The sequence below is a fragment of the Camellia sinensis genome, chromosome 2 (assembly GCF_055761805.1).
Source record: "Camellia sinensis isolate YWXY chromosome 2, ASM5576180v1, whole genome shotgun sequence".
NCBI classification, from domain to species: Eukaryota; Viridiplantae; Streptophyta; class Magnoliopsida; order Ericales; family Theaceae; genus Camellia; species Camellia sinensis.
Genome location: NC_138962.1, coordinates 17,475,566 through 17,494,731, shown reverse-complemented (window position 1 = coordinate 17,494,731; position 19,166 = coordinate 17,475,566). Strand labels below are relative to the sequence as shown.

Sequence of the window (19,166 nt, the reverse complement as noted above, 5' to 3'; positions counted from 1 at the left end):
ACTCTCTCTCTTTGTTTGTATATATATATATATCTACTATCTAATAATGGAATGGGTAGAGAATGAGTAGCGTTCCAATGTGGAGTGGTTGTAACTGATTTTTGACCTAGCAACTACCAACGAGATTTCGAAACTGGCGGTAATAGTCAAGCATGAGATCAACCACATAAATGGTGTGTTAGTGAAATGAAATGAGTTTATTTTTTATTTTATTTATTTATTTTTCTTGGAAAAATTACCATTTGAGAAATATATTAGAGATTCATAGAAAAATTTATGATTTTAATTATTAATATTTGTAACGTGTATCACTTATTTGTAATTATTTTTCAGAGCTTATGCATAATTGAAAGTTTCCTTTTATTTTATGCATGTCATTTTAAAATAAGTTTCTTAAATTTAAATAATTTTGAACTTACCGTTTAAAACTTGTGTAATTTTGTGAAATCATATTCTAATAACTTGACTTTAGATTGAAGTTCTATTTTGAAAACACGATTACAACCATGTCGTTTTTTAATTTTTTTGGGTCAAAAAGTAACTTCAATTTTAAAAATAAATTTAAAATAATTTAAATTTGAAAAAAATATTTTGTAATTAGATTTTAAAAAACCAATTATCTTAAATATATGTAAACAAAGAAAAAAATTATAAATTTTAAGCTATATTCCAAAATTACCATTTACATGAACTATAAATATACTTAACTCTCTGAAAATGTTCGCGCAGTCTAAACAGTTTAACTATTGTTTGGGATGATCTAAATAAGTGCACTTTTTGACTTTTTATGAAATATGGGTTGGGTTTGGGTTGGGTTTGAAGTGATGTGTTAGAGAGGTGATGTGACTTAAATAAGATGATGTGATTTAAATAGAATAGTGACTTTTTGACTTTTTGTCTTTTTCAAGACATGCCAAACTTGGCCTAAAAAGTATTAAAGTAAAATTAAAGGCTCTGTTTGGTTTAAATTTCAAAACATAGTTCCATCACTGACTTGAGTGTAGTATTTAGTTGCAGCTTGCAAATCATAATTCTACACCCATTTCTCAAAACTCATTTCAAACTATAATCATTACTTTTCAAAACTCATAACCAAACACATAACTCAAAACTCTTTTCAAAACTCAATTTTAAATATTTTTTTATTTTAAATATTTTATTTTGTTTTATAGGAATATTTTTAATATTTTAATTTTCATAAAAATATTTTAATATTTTTATATTTTAATTGTAAATTTGATTTTCGGAATATTTTTAATATTTTAATTTTCTAAATATTTTAATATTTTAATTTTCCAAATAATTTTAAAATAATTCTAATATTTTTAATGTTTATACAGGCCTAAAAAATGAATTGACGGAAAAATTAATTGACAAAAAATAATTGACATAGAAGTTATTTGAAAAAAAAATTATTCAAAAAAATTACTTAAAAACAATTAATTGAAAAAAAAATCATTTTTTTATTTGAGTATTTTAAAAATAGTTTAGTTATGACTGTTGATAAAAAAATACGGATATCGAATTATGAGTTATGCGTTTGATTATCAATTATAGGTTGAATTAAATTTTGAAAACTCATCACCAAACAAATTTTCTTATTTCACATGTCACATCAAACTTTCAAAACTTAATTCAACACTCTATTCAAAAACCATAACCAAACAAATTTTCTACACTCAAATTATAATTCCACAACTCATAAACTCAAAATATAACTTATACTCTCAAATCATATTTACAAAACTCTACCAAATACAACCAAAGTTTTTATCTACAATATAGACATTGGTCAACAAAAGAAATTATGTCATAAACATATGCCTATTGATTTATAATTTTTATCTACTATCATTATCATATTAATCTATTTTTTTTAATTAGTAATTCACACATTAAACTTTAAAACATAAAGGATCCCAAATCCAACAATCAAAGCAGGCTTAGTGGGTGTTTGGAAAGTGAGTTATTTTTATAGGTTTTTTTAGTTGTAAGATATTATTGGAAATTTTTTATTTTTGTGTTTGAGAAGATAATTGGGTTTTTTTATAGTTGGATGTGATGTTTGTAAGAGAAAAAGTGAAATAATTATGGGGTTTGATGTGATATTTTGTTTGAATTTATCTTTTTTTGATTTTGTAACCAATTTATCTTTTAGTGAAAAAAAACAAAAAAAAAACCAAAAAACCTCTTTCCCAAACAGCGCTTTAATAATATACTCACAAGGGCCCAAGTCCAATCTTCTCAAGCTGGACCCAAAATTGCTAGGGCCTTTTTTTTTTTTTATTCCCGGTAAATGTAACGGCCCAAAGGACTCCAAAAATTCAAATCTCCCTCCAAAAAATCTCAAAACACAGGCAGACCTCTATCGACTCTGGTTCATCACTTTCACCAAAAAGCTCTCTACCATGACAAACCACCAAGACGATCTCGATCTCCTTCTCTCTCTTCAAGATAGGGTTTTGGAGACCCCTCCTGCTTCTCCCTCAGCTCTCCACCCCCAATCACCAGGTAACTCTCTCTCTCTCTCTATGTAAACCCGCCCCCCCCCCCCCCCCCCATTTATGTGGATTGCTTTGATTTACCTTGATTTGTAGGGTACCTTTCGGACGATGGATTGCCTAAGCGTGTGGGACAGGTCGACATGTCTGTATTTCGCAATGCTGTCGAAGATTGCCTCGATTATGAGCCTGAAAATGCCAAGAAATCTGTCAAATCAAGCCAGTTGAAGAAGGCCAATGATCCTGAGGTTGAAAAGTTTTCGGGTTTGCGAATTCGGTATGTTTCGATCAAACCCAATTGAACCCAGCCCTAAAATCAGTCACTAGCAATCTTGGGTTTTAGTTTGAGGTGACAGATTTTTATTTGATTTTAGTATAAGCCACATGTGTGGAAATATTGAGCTGTTTATGAATAGCTGTTCTAAGAATTAAAAGGAGAAAATTATGATTTTTTCCCCTGAATTATGCAAGGTAAATATTTGGGAGAATCTAATGTTGTTGGGGTTATTTTTGGAATCAAAATTGCATGACAAAGCTTCAATCTAGTGAGTTGTGTGCTTGATGTAACAATAGAATAGATGGTTATTTTGAATACATTTTCTTGTGCAGGAATCAACTAATCTCTCATGTAGAACTGAGCAATCACTTTTCTGACATTCGATTTGTTCGGTTACCAGCAATAAAGTACGAACACAGCTTCAACATTCTTGTAAAATTACTGATGCAATTTTTATGTGGCTTTTGATTTGATAACATACTCTACTGGGTTTTCAGGAATGTGCTAAATGGGGATACTCTGTCTGGTTGTTGGGCAACTGTTGGAGTTTTAGTTGAAAAAGGGAACCCAAAAGTTAGTACAACAGGGAAGAACTATTGTATATGGAAACTTGGGTGTCTAGATGAAAAGACTATTTCTGTTTTCTTGTTCGGCGATGCTTACCAGAAGTATTCGAAAGAGGTGGCTGGAACTGTCTTTGCCCTGCTCAATTGTGCCGTTCGCAAGGACAATTTGGTATCAACTTTTCATATACTGATGAGATTAGCTTTATGAAGATTTTTCGGATCATTAACCTTGTCCATTTTTTTTTTTGCAGGGGCCGGGGTTTTCCTTGAGTGTTTATTCTGCTGGTCAAATTTTAAAGATTGGCACTTCTTTAGATTATGGAGTTTGCAAGGGGAAAAGGAAGGATGGGATGGCTTGTACACTAGTCATTAATAAGTATGTTTAAACTACTTCCACTTGTTATGTTGAGTTGTAAATCTAAGGTAAAACGTAGCGGATGAAATGTTTTCATAATCATACCTTTTTAGCAGAGTCTGAATTGTAGGATCTCGTGAGTAAATCACGTGCTTCCAGGAAGTGAACAACTAACCCAGCAGTGGAGTGATATTACAAAATGAATATCACCCACACAAATCACAGTGCAAAATGGCTTGATCGTTGTTTTTGGGAGAGAGACAGTATATGGGAAAAAACATAAAAAAACATATGTTGTTTTTCTCTTAATCACCCATATCCCATATCATATCAGATATATAGGATAATATCTCATCTATCCATATCAGTTGACATGATAGATATGGATATCTTGAGTGGTTATCCAAGTAAGTTTTGAATTCAAATTCAAACTTACATGGATAAGGTTCAAAAGGTTCAAAGGGTCATGCCACATGGGCGCCCAATTTCTAACATCTCCCACTCTCACATGAGTTGGCATGACATTACCACATCTCTATCTCAATCTCTCAAAAAATGAACAATCTCATACTAGCCAATACACCGTGCGACCGCTGAGAACACCTACATGTGGGAGCTCTATACTAGAAACTCAATATGAGTCAGCATAGAGACATCAACCCAAAATGAACAGAAATAGTGTCTCATGTACCCAAACCCATCTAGCTACATCAGTCCAAAAACATCTCTAATCCCTCAAAGAGCATGTTTGACTCTCCTAGGTCTCGCATTATATTCACCCAATCAGTATCCCATAAAGAGCGATGTGAGTTGTCGACAGTGAATATAGAGTAGAGATGTAGAACTAGATGATCTTCCCTTTACCCTCATATCATTCAATTTGAAATTGACCGCTTTCCCAGTAATGTCCCTTAAAGCCGAATCATACATGACCGCAGGCAACATATCAAAGTAGCTGAACATCAACTCCTCATCTTATGACACAGTCAAAGGTCACAAAAGGCACAAAGTGAAGTCATTTAGGGAAAAATGACTTTTAGGACTCACACGGTGAAGAAGCAGGGATCCATTCTTTCACCTCGCTAACGGGTCGATAAGCACATGCAGTACGAATGCATGTTATAGTGGAGTAACTCTTCCAAAGAGTGATGTTAAACTCACACACTACACAGATCTTAGTTTAGTCGCTCTTAAGCGCACAAGTCGCTTCCTAGCGTCTAACTCGAATTCTCTATTTGCTCGCCTCTCAGGCATCAAATGAGATCTCGCATCTAGCTATCCATAACAGGCACATCATGGAAAAGTGGGTACTTTCATATCCATGGTCGGTCTCTAACAAGACCTCATCTTGGCTCCAACCAAAGCGACATAGCTAGTGGATAATTTTAGCTTCTCTATTTGCTCCAAATACAATAAGCCACTAGTCTTATCCTTACTCGCTACCTAGCGCTAAGGGCAATTGCTCGTGTGAGTGAGCCAATCTTGCCTGTTAACATCAATTTAATTATTTTGTGTATGCTAATTCACAAATCATTGCAAAAAGTAGTAAACATAAATGTGTAATAGAAACAAATATGAATACTAATGGCATAAATATCCCCAAAAAAATATGAGTTCAACTGAATACACATAAAAATATCACCACCTACGTAGTCCTAAAGCCCTAACATGAATAAGATAAACATCTCTAGCAATGGGCTTAGTCAAAGGGTCCGCAACCAGGCGACTTGTAGGGATGTGCTCCAGGATCACTTCTTTCTGCGCCACAATGTCTCTGATAAAGTTGAACCTCACATCAATGTGTTTGGTTCTGCCGTGGTATTTAGGATCCTTAGCGTAAGCGAGTGCAGTTATGCTGTCACAATGGATAGTCACAGGGTCTGAAGTGTGTGTGACAACATCCAAATGCTGAAGGAATCTCCTCAACCAAACGGCTTCTTGAACGGCAGATGAACAAGCCACAAACTTAGCCTCCATAGTCGATAAGGCGATACAGGATTGCTTCTTACTGCTCCAAGAAATAGCACCATCGCTAAGCATGAAAGCATATCCTGAATTAGACTTACGCTTATCTAAGTCTCCTCTTCAGTCAGCATCACAATAGCCAACTAGATGTAGATTTGAACTTTGGTAGCAAAGTGTGTAATCTGCAGTCCCTCTAAGATATCGTAATAGCCTCTTAACTGTTTTCCAATGAGCTGGTCCTGGGTTGGATTGGTAACAACTCACCAATCCGACTACATAACAAATGTTAGGATGCATACACATCATAGCATACATCAAGCTTCCAACAGCATTTGCATAAGGAACACAGGCCATCTTTTCATTCTCTTCTTGAGTCTTGGGACCCATATCAAGGCTTAGGCTCTCGCCTTTTGCAATAGGAGTGTCAATGGGTTTGCAGCTCTGCATCTGGAATCGCTCTAGGATAGTCTTAATGCAAGTCTCTTGAGACAAACCAAGAAGTCTCTTAGAGCGATCCCTAAGGATCTTAACACCGAGCACATAGCTCGCCTCACCCATGTCCTTCATCTCAAATGTAGAGAACAAGTACATTTTAGTGGTGACAATCATCTCCTTGTCATTTCCAGCCAATAATATGTCATCTACATATAATGACAATATCAGAAAAATGTCCTTGGACCGCTTAACGTACACACAGTGATCTTCATCAATCATCGTAAACCCATTAGAAACAATGGCTTGATGAAATCTCAGATTCCACTGTCTGGATGATTATTTTAAGCCATAAATAGATCGTTGAAGCTTGCAAACTTTGCGCTCCTGACCTACTGCCACAAAGCCTTCTGGTTGATCCATATAGATCTCTTCATCCAATTCTCCATTGAGAAATGCAGTCTTAACGTCCATCTGATATAGCTCTAAGTCCAACTGAGCTACTATGGCCAGGATTAGGCGAATAGAGGCAAACCTTACAATTGGTGAAAAAGTTTCCTCATAGTCCACACTCTCTAGTTGGGTGTAACCTTTCGCCACTAGGCGAACCTTATACCTTTCTATGGAACCATCCGCCTTGCGCTTGATTTTGAGAACCCATTTGTTCCCAATAGACTTGCACCCTGGCGGCAAATTAACCAAGTCCCAGACATGATTTTTCTTCATAGACTCTATTTCTTCATCCATTGCAGTACTCCATTCTTTACTAGCAGGGGATGAGAGAGTCTCTTTGAGATTCTTAGGCTCCATCTCATCACTCGGAGTAATCATGAATGCTTCCCCTTCAATCTCAAAATGACGACGGGGTATAGCTCCACGTTTGCTTCTACGTAGTTGAGAATCCTGAGAATCCTCATCCATTGGATCTAATCCATGGGTAGGTAGATCGCTCTCACTGTCCCTAGGAGCTTGAGGGATTATCTCCTCATTCTCTACTAGGCTACTAGGTGCACCTTCAAGTAGATCCTCCATCTCATAGAGTTCTACTTCTCTAGTTACCTCACCTTTGCTAGGGAAATCCTCCTCTAGGAAATCCACATCTCGTGACTCAATTTCAGTCACACTTCCATCTTGATGCTCCCCAACAAACACATAGCCCTTAGAATGCTCACTATAGCGAATGAAGATACACTTCCATCTAGTCGTTGTGTATGCTACTCAACATAGTAAAACGCGCACACCGATCTTTGTTACGCCAAGTCTGAAAGACTTCAAGATCACGACGATGTTGAGCTGTATTGCCCTGCTCTGGCTCAACCATCACTTGTTCAAGTGTGGTCAATACTTCTTGCTCATTGAGGATGTATTGGATCTTACGGCGCCATATATCATAATTGTCGCCATCCAATTTCTCTCCCTTAGTTAAGTCTGCCACCACTGTCTTAGCAACCATTTCTACATACAAAGTAAACAAATGCGCAGGGGATATTAATGATAGCAACACAAAAAATTATTTTGTAGCAAAAGAATCTAAATTAAATAATGATAATTTTACACGTCTCAAGATCGAAAATTTGCTATGCTTGTAATTATCTCTTGCGCCTCTAGTGATAATTATCAAAATTTAATTTAATTCCATGCGCAAAAAACAATCAATCTCCCACTACTTATGGCATATACAAAACATGATAAATTCCATACAATAGCATCTTAATGTAAATATACAAATAACTCATGCTATATTCATTTAATAATGAAATTCAAATAAATAAATAAAAAGCTAATCATGCTTCTTTAATTGCAACATATTACAAACCCAAAAAATATGCTGTATTCAATATTCAGATTATGCCATAATAAAAAGTACATTCTGAAATTTTTGAAATTTTCTGGAATTCTAAATAACTAATAAACACACAAAAAATTAGAAATAAAAAATTCCAGAATTTGATAAATTGAAAAAAATATACCAGTAAACAGTAAAACATTTCAGAAGTGTACAATAAAAATTTCAACCCCAGAAAATTATTCATGCAATACTAGAAGCATTTTAAAGCATAAATAATGAATTATTCTCACAGAAAAAATACTTTTTATTTTCATAAAAATTTCAAAATTTTACAGAACATGAAAAATTTAATTCTGAGTCTAACAGTACTAACTACGCATAAAACAAATCTATAACGAACTATTTATGACCATTTAACGCGATTCAGAATTAAAAACAAAACAAACAGTGCCTTATGCATCAGCAGCCAAGCTAGCCAAGGAAAACGGCGCAGCTCAGCGCACGTCGCGCGGACGGTGCGCGCGTCGCAGCGCGTGTAAGCCGCTCACAGCGTCGGGTGGCGCGTGCGGACCACGCGCCGCCTTCCAGGGTGTTTTTTGGTCCAATTTTGGTACTGCCAGACTCCTTTTTCCAAAATAGAATCATTTATGGTATTAAAAATGACATTAATGAACATAAAAATAGGGTTTTTTATGCTCTTAATTTAATGAGAGTTGACATTTTCCTCCTTTATAAATATTCATGTATATAATGTGTACATACACATAAAAATATACACATGATTAAAGAAAACACGAAAATACCCATTCATGCTCTAATACCAATGTAAATCTAAGGTAAAACGCAACGGATGAAAAGTTTTCATAATCATACATTTTCAGTAGAGTCTGAATTGCAGGATCTCGTGGGTAAATCACGTGCTTCTAGGAAGTGAACAACCAACCCAACAGTGGAGTGATATTATAAAATGAATATCACCCACACAAATCACAGTGCAAAATGGCTTGATCGTTGTTTTTGGGAGAGAGACAATATATGAGAAAAAACATAAAAAAACATACGATATTTTTCTCTTAATCACCCATATCCCATATCATATCAGATATATAGGATAATATCTCATCTATCCATATCAGTTAATGATAGATATGGATATCCTGAGTGGTTGTCCAAGTAAGTTTTGAATTCAAATTCAAACTTACATGGATAAGGTTCAAAAGGTTCAAAGGGTTATGCCACATAGGCGCCCAATTTCTAACATGAGTTGATGCCAAGGCTAACCCCACTTCATCCTTTGGAGAAATTTTACCTTTAATCAGCGTAAAATCAGTAAAGCAATGTGGTTTACAGAAAAATTACGTTGTGTCTGTTCTTGATTGTCGCCTACACCCAATAATTATTAGGTATAGTTTGTTGCAGTACTCTTTTTTTTGGGTGAATAAGTTTGTTGCAGTACTGAATACAATGAAATATGGATACTTCTAGAAAGAAGTCATATCCAAACATAAATTATTGCTTGATCTTGTTCAAAGGTTGTTTTGTAGGAATGTGCATTAAATTATTGTTTTTCTTTTCAAGATTTCATAACTGTCTTTGTTGAACTTGGTGTTTCATATCCTGATACTATATCTCATAATTCCAAAATATTGTTAGGATTAAGAACACTCAGAAATCAATCACACAGAAAAGAGACAAGATATTTACGTGGTTCGGCAATAGCCTACGTTCACGGGAGAGATATCCACTATAGAATTTTCTCGGAGGGAGTTTACAACACTCACACCTCTCTCTCTATAGCACTCTCACTCACAGATTATGCTATTTACTTTGTCTTTCTCTTTTTGATAATCTAACTCAGCTCACCTCTTCCCTTTTTATACACAAACGGGAGGGAACAAAGTCAAGGAAGAGGAGTAATTGGGAGGACTGCCACTTGCCATCTCCCCTCCTACTTCTTGACTTGGAGAGCCAACCAACCAACCTCCAACTACTCCATGTGGGTTGGAGTTAACGATTCTCCCCTTCCACGCCCATATGGATAACTGACTTCGTACTTAAAGTCCATCCCAGTCAGATTCTCGCAAATTTTCAGTTTGTCTCTGGTGACAACCTTGGTCATCATGTCAGAAGGATTCTTGTCCGTGTGAACTTCATTAGCTTCATCAGCTGCTTTTCCATCACTTCTATCCAATGATACCGGACATCAATGTGCTTTGTACGTGAATAATACATGGAATTCTTGCTCAAATGAATTGCACTCTAACTATCACCATGTACCTTGTACTCTTCCTGCTGTAGACCCAATTCTTGGAGAAACCGTTTTAACCACAACATTTCCTTTCCAGCATTTGCGGCAGCAATGTACTTTGCTTTTGTTGTAAATAAAGCAACACACTTTTGTAGTTTGGATTGCCATGAAACAGCTCCTCCTGCAAAGGTGAATAAAAATCCTGATGTAGACTTTCTACCATCAAGATCACCCGATATATCAACATCTGTAAAACCCTCCAAAATTGGTTCAGCTCCTCCAAAACATAGACACATCTTTGAAGTTCCCTTCAAGTACTGAAGAATCCATTTGACGACCTCCCAATGCTCCTTTCTTGAATTGGTGAGGAATTTGCTCACAACGCCAACTGCGTGAGTTATATTTGGTCGGTCACACACCATTTCATACATCAAACTTTCTACAGCAGAGGAATAGGGGATTGTCTCAATTTCTTTCCGTTTAGAGCTGGTTGTGGGACACGAACGCTTTGTCACCTTGAAATGGTTGGCCAGTGGTGTGCTGATTGACTTGGCATCTTTCATGTTGAATCTTTCAATATATTTCTCCTTTGACAGCCATATCTTCTTGGCTTTCCTGTCACGAACAATCTTTATGCCCAAAATCTGTTGTGCTAGGCTTAAATTCTTCATGTCAAAATACTGCGACAAGTCTTTTTTCAAATTGTTGATCATAGCAATATCATGTCCGATGATTAGCATATCATCGATATACAACAGTAGGATGATGAAGTTTCTATCAGAAAATCTTCGGAAATATACACACTGGTCTGTTACTGTTCTTGTGAACTCGTGATCCACCATGAATGAATCAAACTTCTTGTACCATTGTCTCGGCACCTGCTTCAGGCCATAAAGACTCTTCTTTAGTTTGCAGATTAGGTTCTGTTTCCCTTAACTTCAAATCCTTTTGGTTGTTCCATGTAGATCTCTTCTTCTAAATCACCATGGAGAAAGGCAATTTTGACATCCATCAATACCTCTAGATTCAAGCGAGCTGCTAATTCTAGAGCTACTCGAATGGAAGTCATCTTCACAACTAGGGAGAAGATCTCATCAAAATCAATTCCTTTCTTCTGCCCAAAACCTTTGATTACCAAGTGAGCTTTATGCTACAGTATTTTACCGTTGCCATCTTCTTCAATTTGTACACCCATTTGTTTTTCAATGCCTTCTTGCCCTTTGGAAGTGAAACAAGTTCATAAGTGTGGTTCTTCTGCAAAGAACTCATCTCCTCCTTCATGGCTTGTATCCAACAATCTTTCTCTGTATGACTCTTTGTTTTCGAAAAACTCTCAGGCTCCCCCTCATCAGTAATTAGAATATACTGAGAAGCGGGATATTTTGTTGATGGCACGGCAACTCTTCTAGATCTCCGCAGCTGAGGCCCGGTTGCCTCTGATTGAGGGGGTTGCTACCCCTGCTCAACACCCTCTTCATTTGGGTCTTCATCTTTTTCCTCCTGATCCTCAATTTCTAGCATAGGATCCTACAACTCTGGCACTTCTTGTTGCACATCATGACATCTAGCATTTTGTGATGGCTCGGGAGATGGGAACAAGTCTAGAGTGATGACATCTCTAGACTTTGCAAATTTCTCAAAATATGTAACTGTCTAGTCTTCCTGGAACACATCTCTTCTCCTGATCATCTTCATGTTCACTGGATCCCATAACTTGTACCCAAATGTTGCATCTGCATAGCCCACAAATATACATAGAGTGGACTTGTCATCAAGTTTCTGTCTGTTTTCCTTGGAGATGTGTGAATGCCTTACACCCGAAGACTCTCAAGTGAGAATATGATATCTTTCTTCTAGACCAGACTTCTTCAGGTATCGCAAAGTGCAACGGGTCCGAAAGTGACCTGTTGATGAGATAACAGGCTGTACGGATAGCTTCAACGCAGAATGACTGACAACTTTGCCATTCTGAGCATGCATCTGACTCTTTTAACAATAGTGCGGTTCATCCTCTTTGTCACACCATTGTGTTGTGGGGTACCGAAAACTGTTGTCTCGTGACAGATACCTCTGCTTGCACAATATGCTTCAAAAGCATTGGAAGTGTATTCGCCACCATTGTCTGTGCAAAGACACTTCAACTTCTTCTCGGTCTTTCTTTCCACCATTGCATGGAACTCCTAAAAGTGTTGAAATACTTCATCCTTCGTCTTTAGGAAATACATCCACAACTTCTTTGATGCATCATCAATGAAAGTTAGAAAATACTTGCAGCCGCCAAGTGACTCCACTTTGATTGGGCCACAAACATCCGAGTATACCTATCATGACCCGAACCTGCCCCTAAAAGTTTGGGTCATAATTGGCCAGTAATCCATAGATTACCGAAGGCCTCAAACGATCATATAGATTATTTATGCTTATGGGGCCATAAACGGAAGCATATAGTAAGGAGAAATCCATTGAGCTGTGCCAATCATGAGCAAAATCATAGAGTTAACCACGTAACATAATAATATATATATACATGCCCATCAAAAATATAAGAGCTAGAGAAAAGTCGTATATAATGTTTACAGCCTAAGACCATGAAAGCAAAAACATAATAGGGTCAAAGTGTGGTGTGAGCCAAGACAAAATTTCGTCTCAGAGGCATGACTTGATTGGGTCACAAAAGGCTCTTGAAGCTAACTTTAGGGGTGTGTTCCATGCTGCTGATCACCTACATGTGCATACATAAAGTTGGGTGAGCGAAGTTCAATGAGTAATAATGTAGTAAAACAGTGTAAGTAAATGATCATAAGGTTCTCTCAATATCCATAATCATATAAACCAAGCGGCCTTAAGCCCAAGCATTTAACAAGCAGCCTCGGGCCCAATCATATGTCAAGCGGCCTCGGGCCCAATTATAACCAGCGGCCTCGGGCCCAATTATTTAACAAGCGGCCTCGGGCCTAATTATTTAACAAACGGCCTTGGGCCCAATCATTTGGCACATGTCATATAATATCAATGAAGTTTCATCATTTCCAATCAATTCATAATGTTGGCACCAATCACCATTCATGGTTCAAGATACGGAACAAAGAATATAAGTGTACTATATTACTACTCACAGTGCATTTGGTCTTGCGGCGTTGCCTCCGGCACTCAACCTACACAAAACATGTCACATACACATCCAATAAATCATTTGTTTTAATTCATACACTTTTCTTTAATTTCTCTCAAGTGTTCAATGCTAAACTTCTCTACATGTGAATCGCATACAACGCATGTTCCAAAGATGTACCTTAAACAGCCCTAAATGTTTATAACTTAAATTAATGTTTCCTACAATAGTTTTATATGTTTTTCATTGAACATATCATGTTTACTTATTTAAGATTTAAGGATATAGCAAGAAGCGAAAGAAAACTAAGTAAGGATAGGAATTGGCATGAAATAGATAAAAGAAAATAAGTAGCCTTCACTAACTTGAGGATATCTATTTGTGGACTCAGAATTTGGGTGTGAGACCACAACCATTAGAAACCAGACTTCGAGGGCTTGAATTTAGGCTCAAGAATCGCTTAAAACGGAGTCCGAATGAAGGAGATATGCTTTTTTAAAGTTGGGTTGAAACAGAGGTTCCGCACGACCAGAAGTTTTCACCGCTCGTGCGGCCCAAATTTGCCCGAGCGGAAAAACAGACTGCTTGAGCTCCCAAGGAGCATAATCAAAACTTCTTTTTTTCTTCATGTTCTGGTCATGTGGTTCGGGCAAACTTAGTTCGAAAATGGAAAAAAAAATGCCAAACCTTCCAACTCATTTCCAAGATCAAATTTATGTAAAAACAACTCAAAAACATGATATCTAAGCATGATACAAGTGTAATTCTACATTAAACATACCAATCTTGCATCAACAACAATTCCATGGTCTCATCTTTTTCCTATATTTTTCATTACATAAACAAATTCAAAGTATATAAACCATGAATAATCTTACAACAGAACTTGTTTCCATAGATCATCTAAGGTTTGTTTCATGGGTCAATCACAAGAGTGGACTTAAATGAACAAAGATGGAGACATTAGGGTTCAATCTCATGCCTTGAGCTCAAATCACTATATAACTCAAAACCCTAGCTCAAACCCCTAATCTCTTCTTGATTTCTTGACAAAGATGAGTTAGAATCAAAGTTTGTGAGTGATTTTCCATACCTTAGTTCAAATCTGTGGCTTGCCCCTTGATTTCCTTCAAATCCTTAGCTTTCTCTTTTTCCTCTCTCTCTAACTCACACTATAGAGCTCTTAAGCACAATAAGGAACACAAGAGGCCAACATATATGTGACTTAGCTTTAAAAAATTCCAATTTAATCATTAAGAATCGTAATTTTTCAAAAACTCACTAAAGGCTCTAAAAATCATGCTAATCATAGGTATGAAGTCGGTTTTTGTTTATCGCGCCTCTACGGCTCCCAATTTCAGTTCAAAGTTCCAATTATAAAAGATATTCTTACTTTCAATAGATATTTTTTCAAATTCACATATTTCCCATACTTAAACTTGCAAATTTATATCAAACACACGATCACATAAATAATTAAGCATAGTACGGGTTGGGTTATCACAATACCATACTGAGCACTTCTGTTTTTCTCTTGCTCGTTGAACTAAATGATACTCGATGCTACTTGCTATAAAGGCAATGATCACACGGCTTCAGGGCCCTCCCTTTGGATAAAAGTATCTTAGATTGCTTTGCCAACAGATGCAATCCCTTCTCGCTCATATGAGCTAGTCTTCTGTGCCATAAGTCTGGTGACTCCTTGTCTTCTATTGCATTAAGATTTCCCAGACAGATCTTCATTTGAGTCTTGTACAGTGTTGAAGATATCTCTCCTTTGGCGATTGTCAAAACTCCTCCTGTCAGCTTCCTACGGCCATTTCCGAATGTACTTGTATAGTCCTGTCGGTCCAGGGCGCTTCCGGAGATAAGATTGAAGAGCAAATCTAGAACATGCCTCACATCTTTGAGAACCAGCTTGTGTTTGACATTAATCTGAATACTAATGTCTCCAATGCCCACAATCTTCAAATAGCTAGAATTTTCATTCGAACAGTGCCAAAATCTTCAACGTTGTATGAACTGAAGAGTTCTCTGTGGGAAGTGGCATGATAAGATGCAGTTGTGTCTATCACCCACTCTGAACAATTGTGGTTAACAATGTGAAGGCAATTCTCCTCTTCACCAACTGCAAGAAGTATTTCATCAGTTGTTGTGGCTGTCGTGTTCTCATCTTCCTTTGATTTACTACTTTGACCTTTATTTTTCCATCTTGGACAGTTTCTCTTTATGTGACCCTCCTGGCCACAGTGAAAGCAAGTGAAGCTAGCATTACCTTGACTTTTATTGTATCTGGATTTACTCCTGTTATTTCATCTGTTTCTACTCTTGTTTCTTCCTCTGTCTTTTCCTCTATTTTTGTCTCTGCCTCTATCTTCTATGACAAGAGCATGAGATTGATTATCTCCTATGTTTTACCTCTTCATCTCTTCATTGTACATGGCGTCTGTAACCATGCTCATGGTCAGCTTCCTCTCTGGTGCATAGTTACTAAGAGAAACCATCAACGTCTCCCAGCTGTCCGGTAAAGAACTGAGCAGTAGAATGGCTTGCATTTCATCATCCAAGTGCATCTTGACGGTTGCAAGTTGATTCACCCGATTCTTGAATTCGCTGGCGTGCTTGGCGACAGACACACCATTCTTCAACTTCAGATTTACAAGCCTTCTTATCACCAAGGCTTTGTTTCGGATGGTCTTTGACTAGTACATTCCTTTTAACATTGTCCAAAAGACATATGCATCTGTCTCCTGGGCAATATGGTGGAACACACTGTGGTCTATCCATTGTCTGATACAACCGACAGTTTTCCGGTTCATCTTTATCTAGTCTTCATCCTTCACTTCTTCCGGTTTAACCCCTTTTAGAGCAATAGGGTCAAACAAGTCTTTATAATATAGGATGTCTTCCATCCGTGACTTCCAGATTGCATAATTGGAAGGATTCAACTTCATCATGGATCCTGAAGTTGATGTAGATTCCTCCATTGTCTTCTTATTTTTCACAGAAACTATTACTCAAAAAGCTGACCGTACGGATCTCTCCGGAATACTCCAAATAGTTAGAAACCACTATTGGATTGTCAAAATCAAACTTCAAATGGCTCAGATCTAGCCAAAATAAGTTCGACGGTTCAGATCTGTGGATGTATCTTAGTCTCGTAGCACTGGATAATCCCTGTGCTTTTGGGTCGGGTTGGGTCAACCTGACGGGTTAACTAGTCAATTGGGGCGTGATGGCGTGGCAGACATGTGGCACTGCTTTAGGTTGACGTGGCAGTGACATTACTATCACACACTGAAGACTCTCATTTTTCCTTCTACCGCGCGTCTGGCGCGTCTTTGCGATTGAGATGACGCGCTGGCATACGTAACGGCGTGTGAAGCGCGTGCCTGCAATTGGGATTCACTCGCCTTCTTTGGGTGGTGCGTAAGAGTGTGTGGAGCCTCATCTGGGACTCTGCTTTGTAGTTCTGGATTTCTCTTGTCAGAGCTTTCTCTCAATATGCTCAAAAGTGAATTTCGAGCAACTTGATTTCTAGCAGTTTCGAAAAACACACCTTGTTTTTTTTGAAAAATCAACCAACGAGGTTTTGATACCACCTGTTAGGATTAAGAACACTCAGAAATCAATCACACAGAAAAGAGACAAGATATTTACGTGGTTCGACAATAGCCTACGTCCACAGGAGATATCCACTATAGAATTTTCCCAGAGGGAGTTTACAACACTCACAACTCAGACTCACTCACAGATTACACTCTCTGCTTTGTCTTTCTCTTTCTAATAATCTAACTCAGCTCACCTCTTCCCTTTTTATACACAAATGGGAGGGAACAAAGCCATGGAAGAGGAGTAATTGGGAGGGTTGCCACCTGCCATCTCCCCTCCTACTTCTTGACTTGGAGAGCCAACTAGCCAACCTCCAACTACTCCTCCATGTGGGCTGGAGTTCACAAATATTGGGACATGATCTGCCATGACATGTTCTTGAGCGAAAAACCTCAATTAGTCCATAGTTTGCCTTGTTGAAAGTGGCTGTTCAATTGTAAATGATATATTGAAATTGGATTTATTTCATTATGTATGAAAATAGACACATTAGTGGTCAACCTCACCCTGGATGTAATGGAATGTTAAAACTTGTCTTTAGGACATTTGGACTGCCAAAACCAGTAGTAGGGATCAACATCACTTTCCTATTTGGCACATTACAAAGTTGGGATGGTGAGAATCTGTATTTGAGTGGAATAAAATACCCAATAACAAGGTTGGTTACTTTAATAAAACATGAATTTGGCAGTCATGGACTTACTTGACCAGAGTGTACATAAGATGAGCATGATCTTATAAAATTATTCTGCAATTTGCAAGCAAAAATCATGCTATGGAGGCATTGAAGAACACACATGAAGTCCCTTAAACACAAAGCTTTCATAACCACCCAAGTTGATAAGGATCATTGCATGCCTTAGATTGTTATTGAAATATATTTAACTACATATTCTTACAATCGTAAACTGTTTTTCCTATCCTCATAATACGATAGAATTATGAGGTTATTAGGCATTTATTTATTTATATGTATGCTTATTTTTGAAATATCTTTTACACCCAAAATTTCCTTGTAATAATTTAGTTATTTTGTAATTTCAGACGTCGTGGAATATATTGCTCGTACCATAGATCGGTAAGGTTAAATTTCTTAAATCTTGTCTGGGCCATTAGTCTGAAGCAAACTTACTAACTTTTGCTTCCTCTTTTCAATTTTCTTTATAGAAAGCATCTGAAAAGTACTCCATTACGCGAACGGAACTCAAGGGAGGGTAGGTAACCTGGTTTTGTCATTGAAATATTCTAAAAAATGTGCAGAATGTGGAGTTGTGTTTTTTAATTTCTTCTAGTAATTATCCAATGGAACTTTTAATCTCAGGAATTTGAGAACAGCCTTCAGGAATCCTTTTAAGCCAGAAGGAATTTACATGGTTGATCCTCTAGCTGACAGAACAAATTTAAGAAAACAATTGCAGCCGGCGAAATTGTTGTCTGTAGAAGAATTGAAGAAGGCTTTAAGGTTTGTCCAATTATCCTGGTTATCTTGGCTCATTCTGATGCGCTTTTTGGTCGCAAACAAACATGCACTATTTGATTGCCAAGAAAAACATGTCTGTTCATTCTCTTACCTACCAACTTGAGCATAAAGTTCCTCTGTGTCACCCTTTAGCCTTTTTGAAATGTTTGTTGTCATTTGATTGTTCAATAGGTTTTTAATTGGTTCTAATAGACTCTGTACTTTACTGGAATGAATAGCAATGCAGGCAAAGTAACAACGAATGCCCACTCACAAGGAATAAGATTTCTCACTGAAGTTGCAGGTTTAACATTGTACCTGTTCTCTGCAGTTGAAAAATATGATCCTATTTGATTCAAGCTCATCCATTTCTTTACTCTGATTATAGGTCAATTCGGTCCAAAACCTATAGATAGAGCTCATGCCTTGCCGAAATTACAGAGCTCAGAGAAGAGGTGAATGAAGCAACCTTTTTTTTACCTTTTCTATCTGCTATTTCTTAGAGTTTTCAATTTCACTGAAGGTTTGTCAATTATTTTCCAGGTTATCATCGACTGAGAGGTCGGATACACATGCAGTCAGAAGTCAACAAACAAATGCAAAACGAATTAAAAGGGTGCAGGGGCAACCTGCACCTGAGAAACCGAAGGAGGTTAGAGAAAAAATGATTGAATTAGAATGTTATAGCTCGGATGAAGAAATGTGAGACTTCCTTATTAACCCCCTTTATGACTTGGTGTAATTGAGCATTCTACTTGTGGAAAGAACATGACACAAGTTATAATTCTTGGTGGCATTGCTCTTTGTTGAAGTTTCGAGAAAAATAAAGATCCATCCAATGGTTTTCTTC

General features: G+C 37.1%; 1 protein-coding gene across 1 annotated transcript; it reads left to right on the top strand.

Annotated features, from left to right (window-relative positions):
- Positions 1 to 2,277: 2,277 nt before the first annotated feature.
- MCM10 (minichromosome maintenance 10) lies at positions 2,278 to 19,166 on the top strand. Its single transcript, XM_028257532.2, has 11 exons — positions 2,278 to 2,511; positions 2,598 to 2,778; positions 3,111 to 3,185; positions 3,276 to 3,513; positions 3,596 to 3,720; positions 17,902 to 17,935; positions 18,025 to 18,071; positions 18,179 to 18,319; positions 18,556 to 18,620; positions 18,705 to 18,771; positions 18,860 to 19,166. The coding sequence occupies exons 1-11, from the start codon at positions 2,409 to 2,411 to the stop codon at positions 19,020 to 19,022; spliced, it is 1,239 nt and encodes a 412-aa protein (XP_028113333.2). The 5' UTR covers positions 2,278 to 2,408; the 3' UTR covers positions 19,023 to 19,166.

Bases quoted from the DNA above. Each gene is read 5' to 3' on its own strand.
- MCM10 (XM_028257532.2), top strand. From the start codon at position 2,409: ATGACAAACCACCAAGACGATCTCGATCTCCTTCTCTCTCTTCAAGAT. The intron at 18,072-18,178 runs GTAGGTAACCTG...TTTTAATCTCAG, and splicing joins CGAACGGAACTCAAGGGAGG to GAATTTGAGAACAGCCTTCA. The intron at 18,320-18,555 runs GTTTGTCCAATT...TGGAATGAATAG, and splicing joins GAATTGAAGAAGGCTTTAAG to CAATGCAGGCAAAGTAACAA.